The following is a 13,152-nucleotide window of genomic DNA, read 5'->3' as shown; positions in this document are numbered from 1 at the left end:
AACATGCTAAAAGATTACCCTTGGCAAAAGCATCATCTAAAATCATTAAAGCATCTTGGGAAAACTACCGGTCGCACCGAGTTTTCAAGGCCTCGAGCAAATAAAGTTGCGTCGAAGTTGGGCTCTATTCGGAGATATGCAAAACGAACGACTTACTACTATATTTCATCATATGCTAAGGCATCAGAAATATTTTCAAAAATAGGGATTATGAAAAAATGCTAAAAAAGTAGAGACTTGAAATTGCCAGAAAGAGAAATTTTATATATTCCGGAATGTATTTACAAGGCCCAACAAAAATGGCCTCAAAATAAATAAAAAACCTACACAAGACAAAAACTAAAAACGTTCTAAGGCATTCATGCCTGATCTTCACCGGGGCCCGAATCGTCGCCAGAACCATTGTCGTCACGCGAAGTTGAACCTCTACCGATGTCAGCAGGAACTTGGCGGTTTCCTTTTCCGAAGCCAGAAGATCCATCTTTCTCTTCCACTCATCGGCCATGGTTTGGATCTAGTTCATCTCCTTTCGGAGTTAGTCGACCTGGTCGACCTTCTGTTGGACCTGCGGAGTTTTGTCATTAGCAATTACGACTAGTTTCTCGTTTCTAACTTCGAAGACCTTTACCTTTTTAACCAAGTCGACATGTTCCCGCCTTAGGGCCGATGCTTCCTTCTGAGCCTTATCCAGCTCGGCCTGAAGGTCCTTGACGGTCCTGTCTTGTTGCTCGCTGATGAGCTTGTACATATCCTTCTTTCGAGCCTGCTCCTTGAGCTCGAGCTCAAGCTAATTGACCTCGACACGGTTCCGGAGGAAGCTCTCGTGGTGAAGTACCGAGGCCTACAAAACAACGAAGGTTGTGAGAGATAACAAAACATAAGTAAAATACAAGAAGACATAATGATGCCTTACTCGGTTCAGCGCCTGTGGCGCCTCATTGAAAAGGCAGGGGAAGTCTACTTCGTTCATTTTTGCCCTTGTACTCTTTGGTCACCAGGCATCGAAGGCAGCTGGCTATGCCCACGAGAGCAGATAAAACCTGGGCATCTTCTGGGACAGTAAGAATAACCGATCTCCTGCGAACGGGGTCCACACTCGGAGTGGGAAACTGGTTAATCAATTTTGGGCTCGAACTCGGCCCGCCAGCTTTCGAAGATGTATCCTTCTTCGGGACTTCTAGGTCGCCCAACCAAGAAAAATCTTCCAAAATGGACGAGTCCACACCATCAAAGAAAGAATAAAGGAACCGTCGACGCCATGAACCCTTTCATTCGACTTCTCTTTTCCTGCTTGGGCCTCCTCAAGCATGGATTCGGTGTAGGAGGCATCTCCATAATGTCTATTACACCGGGCTCTTCCTTCGGAGCGTTATCGGTGTCCCAGGGGGTCCCGCCCCCCGTTTCCATATCAGCCTCTCGAGTCTGAGAGAGGTCAGCCTCACGAATCTCCCTCTCAGCTGCCGCCTGCTCCCTGGGAGGGGTCGATCCATGGGCGATAAAAATGTCATCTTCTTCCGACTCATCCCTGAGCCGGAGAAGCGATTCAAAATCTGGCACCCGGGAGCTGGTACTCTTCTTGGGCTTGCGAGCCACCCTCTTCTTTGGCTTCATCCCGGGACCCGGGGAGCTCGAAGGTTTTCTTTTCCCCCGAGGTAGCCCCGGGTTGTCCCATAATGGAGGGATCAACGGACAAGGATACGTCTTCGTCCCCTTCCAAAGTCCTGATCTCGGTGGTCTTAGGCAAACCTATAAAAGAAAGAAGAAAGGTCAGTATTATGTGAGTTAAGAACACGGTAATAGCTATTCGAAGGGGAACCTTATCATGAGAATGGGCATCCCATCGGCCCTTCAAAAGCTTGCGCCATGAGCGCTCGAAGTATGGCATCTGTTTGCAGATGCCATCGATCCATTCCTTAAGCCGGGGGACCGCATTAGGAACCCGGGCAACAGCTGCACAACCTCAAATACGAATGATGAGAAAGAAAATGAAGAAAGATTGACACTTAAGGAAGGGCTGTACTTACGAGATGCATTCCACTTATCGGGGAATGGCATGAACTCGTGAGGGATCAAGTCTTCAGTCTTCACCCGAATGAAGCGCCCCTGAAAGCCTCGGTCTCGATCTTCGTTAATACTCGAGAAGGGGGCCTTGCTGGCCCGACGAGTGAGCTTGATTAATCCCCCTCGAAAAAGTCAAGGACTGTATAGACGAAGCAGGTGGTCGTAGGTGAACCGATGAGACTCGGTGTTATTCATAAAGTGACAGAGGAGGATCACGATCCTCCATAGAGACGGGTGGATTTGCCCAACCTCGTATTTCTTGCAAAAATCCAAAACAATTGGGTCTACCGGGCCCAGTGTGAAGGGGTAAGTGTAAGCACTTAAATACCCTATCCACGTGGGTAGTAATAACATACTCAGGCCCGGGGACTACTACGTCCTTACCTTCCCATTTACAGTCCTCTCGGATCGCGGGAAAGACATCTTCGGTAACAGACTTCGATGCTCCTTCACCCCGATCCTGTTTGGATGAGGGTTTCTTGACCTTGAAGTCTTCTGCAATTGAACATCCCCCGGGAATAAACATTTTCAAGGGGGGATCGGGAGCTGGTTCGGTGGCAGCCACTTTGGGAGCAGCTGCTCGAGAACGACTATTTCGGGAGCAGACGCCTCAGTACCGGCGGCCGGTTGGGAAGATGAAGAGGCACCTTGTTGAGGAACTAACTTGGAAGTTTTAGCCATTACTATCTAAGAAAGTTTGAAGATTTAAAGAAAAAGAATGGAGTTTTGAAGGAACAAGTTTGAAGGCTGAAGAATAGAGTATGAAGATTCGAAGAAAATTTGGGTAAGAACCTAAGAATAACTTTGAGAATTTAAAGATCAAGGATGAAGATATGAAGGTTTGAAGGAAGTTGGTGATAGCTAGAGAATTCGAAGGTAGAAGTTTGATCGGAAAGTGGAAAAAGAACAGGGGATAAAAGCTTTTATAGGGGAAGTATGCGATGCTTCGCATTAAGAGGCAACCAACCGATAATTGACACGTGTCTAAAGTGAGAACGACGCGACTGATGGGACGTTTCGACTTTTTTGTTTTGGTTGTAACGTACGGAGGAAGGAACCGGAGAACATCTATTGTTTCTCATCGTTTCGGCAAACCTACTCTATGAGAAACGAGGGGACTATCTGTATACGGGTAAAACTGAGGCTAATGAACACCCCGATTTTCGGTGGGGCAAACGAAGGAAGGACGTAACTACAAGGAATCGAAATCGAAGCTAGGAGCCTCTCGTATCAAGGCCCGAACAAAACACATGCCCTCTGAGCCATCGAGACTACGCCCCCCAGATTCGGTTCGAGTTCCAAGACCTCGGAAAGCATTACCAAACGTCCGCGCACGATTAGTGAAAAGGAAGATTTTTACCTTTCTTAGAATTGTACTTAAGGTAAAACTCTCCTACTATATAAATGGAAAGTTTATTATTCAATAAATACACTGTAACACACATATCAAGGCAATATAAACTTATTTTCTCTGGTTCTAAGCTATTCAAAGGTTCTTATTCTTGTTCATAACTTTTCATATATATTTTGGCTATGAATCGAAGGCAGATAAATTGTTAAGGCTACAACCGAGCCCGGATTCAATACTACTGCTGGTTTGGCTATTTATTCTATCTTTCATTTGCTTATATAATATTATTAATCACTTGTATCGGATGAATCCACATATCCTTAAAATCGCATATAAATTCCATTTTAAGGGTAAATATAGTTTTCTGTAAAATTTTAAAAATTTGTTTGTTTCCAAGTGTATAGAAGGCGATGGATTTCATGCTTTGCCCCTGACACATTCATTTTTTATCCTTAGGAGGAAAGTACGTTTATTTCAATGTGAATCATCGGCCTGATACGTATTATATAATTGCCAGAATGAAAAGAGTCCGTAGTTTTGGACAAATTTTTTAATTTTGAAAAAAAATACCTCATTTTGGATTTTTTAAAAAGACCATTTTGGTCCTTGAGGTATTGCAACTTTTCAGTTTTGATCCTCATATTATTCAACTCAGTAAATCTGACTGTTAATCATATAAAAAGTGTGATTCCCATCTCGAGAGTAACTTACACCAACTTTTCATTTTGTAATTACGAAGATGGTCATTGCATACTTTTTGGGGTTTTAAAAGGACAGCAATTCTGATGGCACAAACTTCTTAACTAGCATCACATGCGCAAAGTAAAACCACAAACAATAAAAAACGAAACATAAATTTAAAGCAATTAAAAAAATTCAAAGATAAAAGGAGAGTTAAATTGAACTTTATCGATTCGAAGTATCAGTAAAATGATTTTGAGCATCAAATTTATGAAAATTTATTAAAATATAATGACATCTAAAAATGTGTACTAGGAGTAACTTTGTAGTAATTATACATTTTTTTCCAAAAATAACACGATATCATTTCTGCCAAAAAAAAAAGGTACTTAAAGCTAATATTCCCGGTACAATTCAAACATCCATATTTATTTTCCAAAAAGATAAAGCAAAAATTAATTCTTTCAAAACGAACCACAAAAACCAATGGTTTGTAATCAAGCAGAACGTGTTAAGGGTGCAAATAAATTTATGAAGCAATCATGACAGAAAAAAGCTCTAGTTTAATTTCATCCATTGCTTGTTTTTATGTTTCATGAAATGACATCAATAACTATTGATTTCCAGCAAATTAGTATAACATATTGCTGTTTCAATTATTAAAGAATGTGTCTTACAATCACAACCCGCTAAAATATTGTGCAAGTGTCCGCTCCTTATTTGTTAAACAATATTACTCCTACTTTTAGTGTAGGAACTAATGGATTTCCTGCTTTGCCTGTACGTCATATTCACGTTTGACCCTTAAAAAGAAAGTAGTTTTCTATTTTATTTGAATCACTTCCGCAATAAAAATAAATATTCAAACAAAATTACCTAAATCAATGGCTAGATACGTATCCAACACAAACCAATTCAGTGTAGTTGCCACTTGCCAGTTGGATATATGAGAGACTAAGGTGATTTTGCGCAGCTTTTATGAAAATACTTTTGTTAAAAATAGAAGAAGAATTGCCCTAAATAATAAAACGCGGTTTGAAGAAATTGTGTAAATAAGATGTTTTTGAAACATAAAATTAGAATTTACGACTCTTTAAACTAATAAGTCCGCTTATATAATGTAAATATATAAATAATATTTCTAAAGCAACATATTAAGATCAAGAGTACTAAATTTGTTACGCAAAGCAATAAAACATTGGTCAACATAGCAAATATTAATTTTTAAATTAAAATCCCTACATAATAATAGGATAGTAAAATCAGCAATCAAAAGAAATAAATTTAAGGGAGATTTTTCCAACTATATAAAAATTAGGTCCCTACTTAGTCTATCTAATCGTAGAGCATGACTTTCAAAAATCAGCAATAATAATAATATTATAACAATAGAGATTTTGGAGTTTTCTTCCTTTCTTATCTTTCTTCCTATCTTCTCTCTCGACAAACCCTAGCCTAATACTTCCAAATCTAGCTTAACAAATTATAGTCTAGCACTCCAATTCCTGAAATAAAATCCAAATAATCTGCATGATGAATCTTTATTCGTCACATGGGAAATGACAAATAAGACAGCAATGATGTTTTAATAATTATAACAAGATGCATTTTATAAAGTCCATGTGTAGATGGAGTACTTCTGCAAATCAAACTCTACCTTGGTGTCGCCTAGTTACCAAAGATGCTCTTCCCCTATTTAACGTAATTTGTTTCCCATTTCCTTAAACATTGTATTTTGGAATAGGAATCATACAATATAAGTAATATGTTGGCTAACGTTAGCATATAGGTAAGCATTGGAAAAAGGAAATTACATTACAGAGCTAGATGGTGAAAAGCATTTAATAGTGAAGTACTAGATCTTTAGCATATAATGCTATCTACAATGGTCTGATTAGAGCATATTGGTGGGGAAGGTTGTTTTTTGGTGGACCTGTGTCTCTTAAGTTACTATGTTTTGATAAATCTTACTATATTAAGTAAATTAAATGCAAATATTTCTAATAGTGGTAATTAGACTCCCCTAATCGAATAACTAGGTAAATTTCTTTTTCCTCTTTTTGAAAATGCTCTTGTTAAAGTAAAAATCCTTTTGAAGAACTTGTGTATATGAGATGTTTTTGAAACAAAAAAATTTATAATTTGCGTCTCTTTATAAGTCCCCACTTGTATAATATTTCTAAAGCAGCATATTAAGATCAAGAGTACTAAATTTGTTAGGTAAAGCAATAAAAAGTTGGTCAACATAGCAATTTTTTTAAAACTAAATTACACTCCGTGCATAATAATAGGACAGTAAATTCAGCAATCCAAAGGAATAATTTATTTTTTTTACTGAATTGAAAATTCTTTCTATGCAAGGTAATTAAGTACAAACATCGCTAGTAATGATAGTAGGCTCCCATATAATCACATAGCTAGGTAATTTCTTTAAATTAACTCATGAAAAAAAGGTTCAAAGTGATGACATCTTTGTGAGCTGTTATTGAGATAAACATGTTTTTTAGGGTAAGAAAAAATAAATAAAAAGAACGGTTTATGTTATTATTTTCATCTCTTTTTAAAAGCCTTTAGTTTGTTTTAATCGTAAACCAAATAAGCGAGTTCTTACATAAACATTATCATAGTGATAGATTGCGAAATCCCAAGTTTATTACAATTATAACACTATAAGAAAGAGAGCTGCTATTCTTATTGCTTCCCACCAACAACTCTGGAACTGAAGAATATCACATATATAGCCGCTAAACTCTTCAATAATCCCGGACGCGAAAATTTAAAAAACATGTCAAATTTACAAGACGGTGGTGACCTCCGGTCACCGCTCATCCCTCCGTCTGTGGACGAATGTTTAAAACCGAAGAAAGTAACGATGGATCAAATGTTTGAAAAATATAGCGGAGAGTTTGGGTGGTGGCAATTGAGGCATTTCTTGCTAACGAGCATGGCTTGGGCTCTAGAGGGGATCCACACCATGGTTATGATTTTTTCGGATCGTGAACCAGGTTGGCGGTGTTCGACGAGCCGCGGGTGCGATTCAACGGCTAAAAGTGTGTGCGACCTTGAGCCAGGGTCTTGGGGATGGTTCGGTGGAATTGGAAGTTCTACGGTGTCGGAGTTTGGATTGATATGTGGACAAAAATACAGAGTTGGACTTGTCCAAGCTTTATTTTTCGCTGGCTGCATGATCGGTATGTTCATTATGTTTTCTGCATTTTTTCTAATTTAAGAAAAAGATAGAAATTATTGTCTTGATCGTTTTGAACCATGGAGGTTAAGTATTTAAGTATAGAGGTTAATGCTTTTCCTTGCAACCTTTTACGATTAGAACGAGGGATAGACGTTCGGGCAGTTCATTTGAATATGAAAATTACAGTTTGAATTTTTAATTTTTGGATAGACGAAATGACAATCCAAATCCAATTCAAATAAGGTCGGATTAGATTGAATTTTTAAAATTCGGTTTCGTATTAATCAATTTGGATATTTGGATTTTCGGTTTTTGAGCTTATAAGTTGAGATGTTTCTTCTTTTTATAAAAATGAATATCCAAATGAATCACTCATATCCCGCAATCATCCAAATAAAAGTATTTAAGCAATAAAATTATTATCAAGAAAATACAATAGAGATATTAATACGACCGATAAGAAGTAGCAATATTAAAAAATCATGTCCAAATAGAAAGTTTTCTATCAGTAACAACAACAACAATCCAGTATAATTTCACTAGTGGGGTCTGAGGAGGGTAGTGTATACACAGACCTTATCCCTACCCTGGGGTAGAGAGGCTGTTTCCAATAGAAACTCGACTCCCTCCCTCCAAGAACTCTCCACCTTGCTCTTGGGGTGACTCGAACTCATAATCTCTTGGTTGGAAGTGGAGGGTGCTAACCACTAAAGCAACCCACTCTTGTCTTTTCTAACAGTAACTTAATACTAATTAATATTGAATATATGAGATACTATCTAATAGGTAGGGTATTGAATTTATTACTATTGACATATAGATTATAAACTAAATATAAAATATAAAATTTTGAATTTTCGGATATCCAATCCAAAATCCAAAAAATTTAAAAATTAAATCCAAAATTCAATCCGCAATCCGAAATCCAAACCAAAAATCTAAAAAATTCGGATATCGATTTAGATTTCGGGTTTGCCCAAATTATACCCACCCCTTGTTAGAACAACATAACACCATCTTTTACATCTTTAGCTCATGAGGTGCATTTGTCAAAAAGGTGTAGGTCACTAGCGGAGTATTTTCTTGAGGCAGCGTTTTCTTGATAGAATGATTTATGTAAGTTGCGTCTAACGGGATCGAAATAAACGTGTGTTATGCAAAAGTTAGTAAATCAGTTAACAAAAGAAAAGTATATTAAAAAAGACACAAATATTTAATGTGGTTCGGTCAACTGACGTACGTACATATGCGGAAATGAGCAATCACCTATATAAAAGAGATTACAAAATATTGAGAGAACAATCTTACAAAGAGACACACACAAGTAACACGCTAACACTTATCTCACAAATTATCCCCCTAAACAAGACTCTCAAACCCTTAGAGACTATATTATGGATGTACTAAATGAAAAAGAAGAATCCTCAATTTATAAAAGTATAAAATATTTTCCTCCGAAAAAATGACTAACTAAATATGACAGACTTATAATTTTCTTTTATGAAAAAAAAACCCAAATATGATAAATTAGCAGCCCTTTCTTTGAGGAATTGAAAAATAAAATATGTTAAGAAAATCAAGACAAACATCTAACGGTATCCTCTCCGGGGAGAATTGGTTTTGTAGTCTTTTCCAAAATTTATTTTAGTTTTGTGTCTTTTTTGATAAATTCTTTTATTTTTACACATAAAAAATTTAAAATTAATACATACACTGATACAAGATATAAAATTATTATTTTCTTCCATTCAATTATAAGCAAAGACAGTAGTATATGGTTTCATTTAATGGGGGGTTTTTCAGTACCGAGGAGCTGCAATATTCTGAATTGCTTCGACTGTTAGTGAGAAAACACGTGCGGAGCTGCAATACTCTGAAATTGTCTTGACTGTCAGTGAAAAAACACGTGGGTAAGCAGTAACTTACTTAGTACTTATTAGATATTCTTTTTAATCGGTTAATTTTCGTTTCAAAATAAATGATATATATTTAAATTTAAAAATAATTTAATTTTAAACTCTTTATTTTACTCATAATGAGAAACGTTTATAACCATACAAATGTAATGATCCCACAAAACTTTTACTCTTTAAACTTTTAAGACCACAAGTTTTAAAAATCTTTTTTTTTCTTCTTAAACTCCGTGCCAATCAAACTATTTCGTATAAATTGAAAAGGAGGGAGTAACTTTTATACTCCATCCGTTTCAATTTATGTGAACCCATTTGACTGGGCACGAAATTAAAGAAAAGAGAGAAGACTTTTGAACTTGTGGTGTAAAATGAGACACATATATTTTGTGTGGCTATAAATCATTGTATAAAGGTAAATTGTTTCCTTTCCAAATAAGGAAACGGGTCATTCTTTTTGGCACGTAGTAAAAAGAAAATAGATTCACATAAATTGAAACGGGTAGTACTACTTAGATCACTTGATACGTACAAACAATTGTCTAAGTTAATTGAAATTAAAAATGAGACAAGTAAATACAATAATATTTTCCACGATAAGTTAAAATCACATATACATTATCCGTACTTGTAGTAAAATAGTTAAATGGGGACGGAAAACATATACTCCCCCGTTTATTTTTACTTGACATATATACTAAAAATAGATTTTTATTTTTTTTTGTCACTTTATGCATATCAATAGAAGACAATTTTCTTTTTCCATATATACCCACAATATTTGTTACTTATTTCAAATCATTTTCTCAAATCCAATAAAATATGCATCAATTAATATGAGTATCATGATAAATTATGCACTTTATTTATTATTTTTTAAATGACGTGAAAAGTCAAAACGTGCCAAGTAAAAGTGAACGGAGTAAGTATCATTTAACTTGTGGACAATGTACCTCGTCAGTATCAGTAATATATACTACTGTATATATATATATATATATATATATATATATATATGGTCAGTATCAGTAATATATACTACTGTGTATATATATATATATATATATATGCTTCTTCAATGTATTATCCACCGCAAGGTGTAGCCACATATATAATTTCACAGAGATGACTTTTCTTTTCGTCTGAAACATCCCTATTCACCGAAAGTATCTCTATCCTGATAATTTTTAAATATTATAAATCTCAATATTTAATAATTTAAAAAAAAAAAATATATATATATATATATAAAATTATGATAAAAAATAAATACGTTCTGTCAAAATTCAAGCGGTATCAAATAAACTCAAGTATATCAAACTAAGTGGAATGGGACAAAAGCAACGACGATAGATGACGTATCGGACCAAAAGGCAGAATATAATAAGGACGGCAGGAAATACTATTGAACCAAACCCGTGTTTGGGGCTAATTACGAACGAAGAGGTCAGGAATATACATGACAATAGAAAGATACTTATGGGATGCAATAATATACTCTGAGGCCGTACTATATTAAAAGTCGAGAATATGCTACATCGATTCGGTTATTCAGTCTTCCTTGTATGCTATTGGAATAGGCTGTTTTATTTTCGATAACTCATCCAAAATAAAATCCATAAAAAAAGGCAATTCTGGAACAATGTGTATTTAGTTGATGAATATTTTATTAGGAGTACTAAGTAGGGTATGGAGCAGGTAGGCTAGTCTTGTCAAGTTTCTCTTGGCTAGCATCTTGCAATACTATACTGGGACCCTGCTACTTGCCAACTTCATTCTTTTGACTCGCCCATTTATATTAAGCTACTAGTATTTGTCACACGACGTCTATTTTTCCATGCATATAATATAGGATATTATCTTCCTTCAAAAATATAACTCGTGCTACTTTATTATAATGGTTTTGGCTGTTTAAGGACATTACCTAATATGTTTGGAAGTATTAATCTTCTCCAGTAGACATATAGATCAGACATTCATGAAAATGACAGAGGACCTAAAAAAAAGAAATATAATTAATCTTCCGGTACTGTTTTACGTGCCACTCTTTTGTTTTGATATAAAAAGAAAGACACTTTTATATATTTGAAACGTCTTACTTTAAATTTTTAACTTTATTCATATTTTTATGCTCTTAAGTACGATTTATAGAAATATCATAATACGACCACAAATATTAAAAGTATTTGTTGGCATGTGCCAAAGCTGTCCCTTCTTCTCTCAGTGAACAATATCTTGTAAAATAAAACAGAAAGCTTAACAGTTTTATTCTTGTAAAACTAACATCTCTGTTTAAATATGTGGCACTATACGCACTATACACAATATAGATTAGTAATTTACTTTGCTATGACCCACTTTGAGATGTTAAGAAAATCTTTCAAATTAATGGTTTTCAGGTGCTGGAGTATTTGGACATTTGTCAGACTCCAAATTGGGAAGAAAAGGCTCCCTCACAATCGTTTGCATTTTAAACGCCATCTTCGGTTGTCTAACAGCATTCTCGTCGAACTATTGGACTTATACTTTACTCCGCTTTCTTTCCGGTTTCAGTACAGGTGGCACTGGACTTTGTGCTTTTGTTCTTGCCACTGAACCCATTGGCCAGTCCTGGCGCGGTGTAGCTGGAATGTCCACTTTCTATTTTTTCTCTACTGGAATAGCCTCTCTATCTGCCATTGCTTATTTCTTCCAATCGTGGCGCTCTCTCTATATTGCTTCTTCGGTTCCAGCTCTTCTGTTCATTATCCTCATACTTCCTTTCCTCCACGAGTCGCCTCGTTGGTTCCTCGTTAGAGGAAAAGTAGATGAAGCCATGAAAATAATGCACAAAATTGCTATTTCCAATGGCAAACACCTTCCTGATGGTGTTATTCTTGCCGTTGACAGCGAAGTGAATAATGACGATGATGCTCTTCATTCTCAATCCGATACCAAAGAAGCGTTAAACGGATCCCTTTTAGATGTACTAAAGTCTCCTCTAACCCGGTTTCGGTTGTTCTTAGCTGTGGTTATTAATTTCTTTGTTTCAGTTGTCTATTACGGGTTGAGTTTGAACGCTGTCAACCTTGGAACCAATCTTTACGTCAACGTTGCCCTTAACGCGATGGCTGAAATGCCTGCCTATTTTTTAACCGCATTATTGTTAGATAAGCTCGGTAGAAAGCCATTAGCAATGTGGACAATGTGGTTCAGCGGCGCATTTTGCTTAGCAGGAAGCTTAATGAAAGGTTACGGAGCGTGGAAAATCGTTCGAATGGTGTGTGGAGTTGTAGGGATATTTTTTATGGCTGGGACTTATAATTTGTTGTATGTGTATTCGATGGAGTTGTTTCCAACTGTGGTGAGAAATGCAGCATTAGGATGTGCTACTCAGGCGTCGCAAATGGGGGCAATTTTGGCACCTCTTGTTGTTGTTTTAGGGGGTGGCGTACCATTTGCAGTGTTTGCAGCTTGTGGGATAGCTGGTGGGTTACTGGTAATTTACCTGCCTGAGACCTTAAATAGGCCATTATATGATACTATGGCTGGAATGGAAGAAGCAGAGGCAGAAAAACCATGTATTCTTACTTAATTTTGCTACTTTTTTTTTTGGGTTAAAATTGTAGTTTTAGTTTGTGACCTTTTGTACTTTATTTTGGGAGAACTATTATTGGATTGTACGTAGATTTACTATTATTCCTCTTAAATTAGGTATTCGCGATATGGCAAGCTCGAAATTATGCTCTATGGTGTTGATAGTAGGAGTAAATATATTTTGTTCCAAACAGATCAGAGTCGTTCTCTCTCTTACCTTGTTACATCTTTTATAATAATGGGTGTGAAGAAGGAAAAGACGCAACATGCTAAATGAACTTTTCCCTTTATCTATTCTTCAAATGTAGGCTACCACTTCGTCAAATTATTAACAAGCACGTTTTCAATTATCCTATGTCATGTTTTAACACTCAACCATCATC

The 13,152-nt window shown here is 36.2% G+C and overlaps 1 protein-coding gene across 1 annotated transcript; it reads left to right on the top strand.

Annotated features, from left to right (window-relative positions):
* The first annotated feature begins 6,685 nt into the window (after nt 1-6,685).
* LOC104091103 (organic cation/carnitine transporter 4-like) lies at nt 6,686-12,920 on the top strand. Its single transcript, XM_009596377.4, has 2 exons — nt 6,686-7,284; nt 11,593-12,920. The coding sequence occupies exons 1-2, from the start codon at nt 6,879-6,881 to the stop codon at nt 12,765-12,767; spliced, it is 1,581 nt and encodes a 526-aa protein (XP_009594672.1). The 5' UTR covers nt 6,686-6,878; the 3' UTR covers nt 12,768-12,920.
* The last annotated feature ends 232 nt before the right edge of the window (nt 12,921-13,152 follow it).

Source organism: Nicotiana tomentosiformis, chromosome 7 (assembly GCF_000390325.3).
Source record: "Nicotiana tomentosiformis chromosome 7, ASM39032v3, whole genome shotgun sequence".
In the NCBI taxonomy this organism is placed as follows: domain Eukaryota; kingdom Viridiplantae; phylum Streptophyta; class Magnoliopsida; order Solanales; family Solanaceae; genus Nicotiana; species Nicotiana tomentosiformis.
The sequence above is the reverse complement of the archived record's forward strand: the minus strand, read 5'-3'. Positions and strand labels throughout refer to the sequence as shown.

Excerpts from the sequence above, each read along its gene's own strand:
- LOC104091103 (XM_009596377.4), top strand. The coding sequence starts at position 6,879 with ATGTCAAATTTACAAGACGGTGGTGACCTCCGGTCACCGCTCATCCCT. Across the intron at positions 7,285-11,592 it reads TTTCGCTGGCTGCATGATCG|GTGCTGGAGTATTTGGACAT; the intron begins GTATGTTCATTA and ends AATGGTTTTCAG.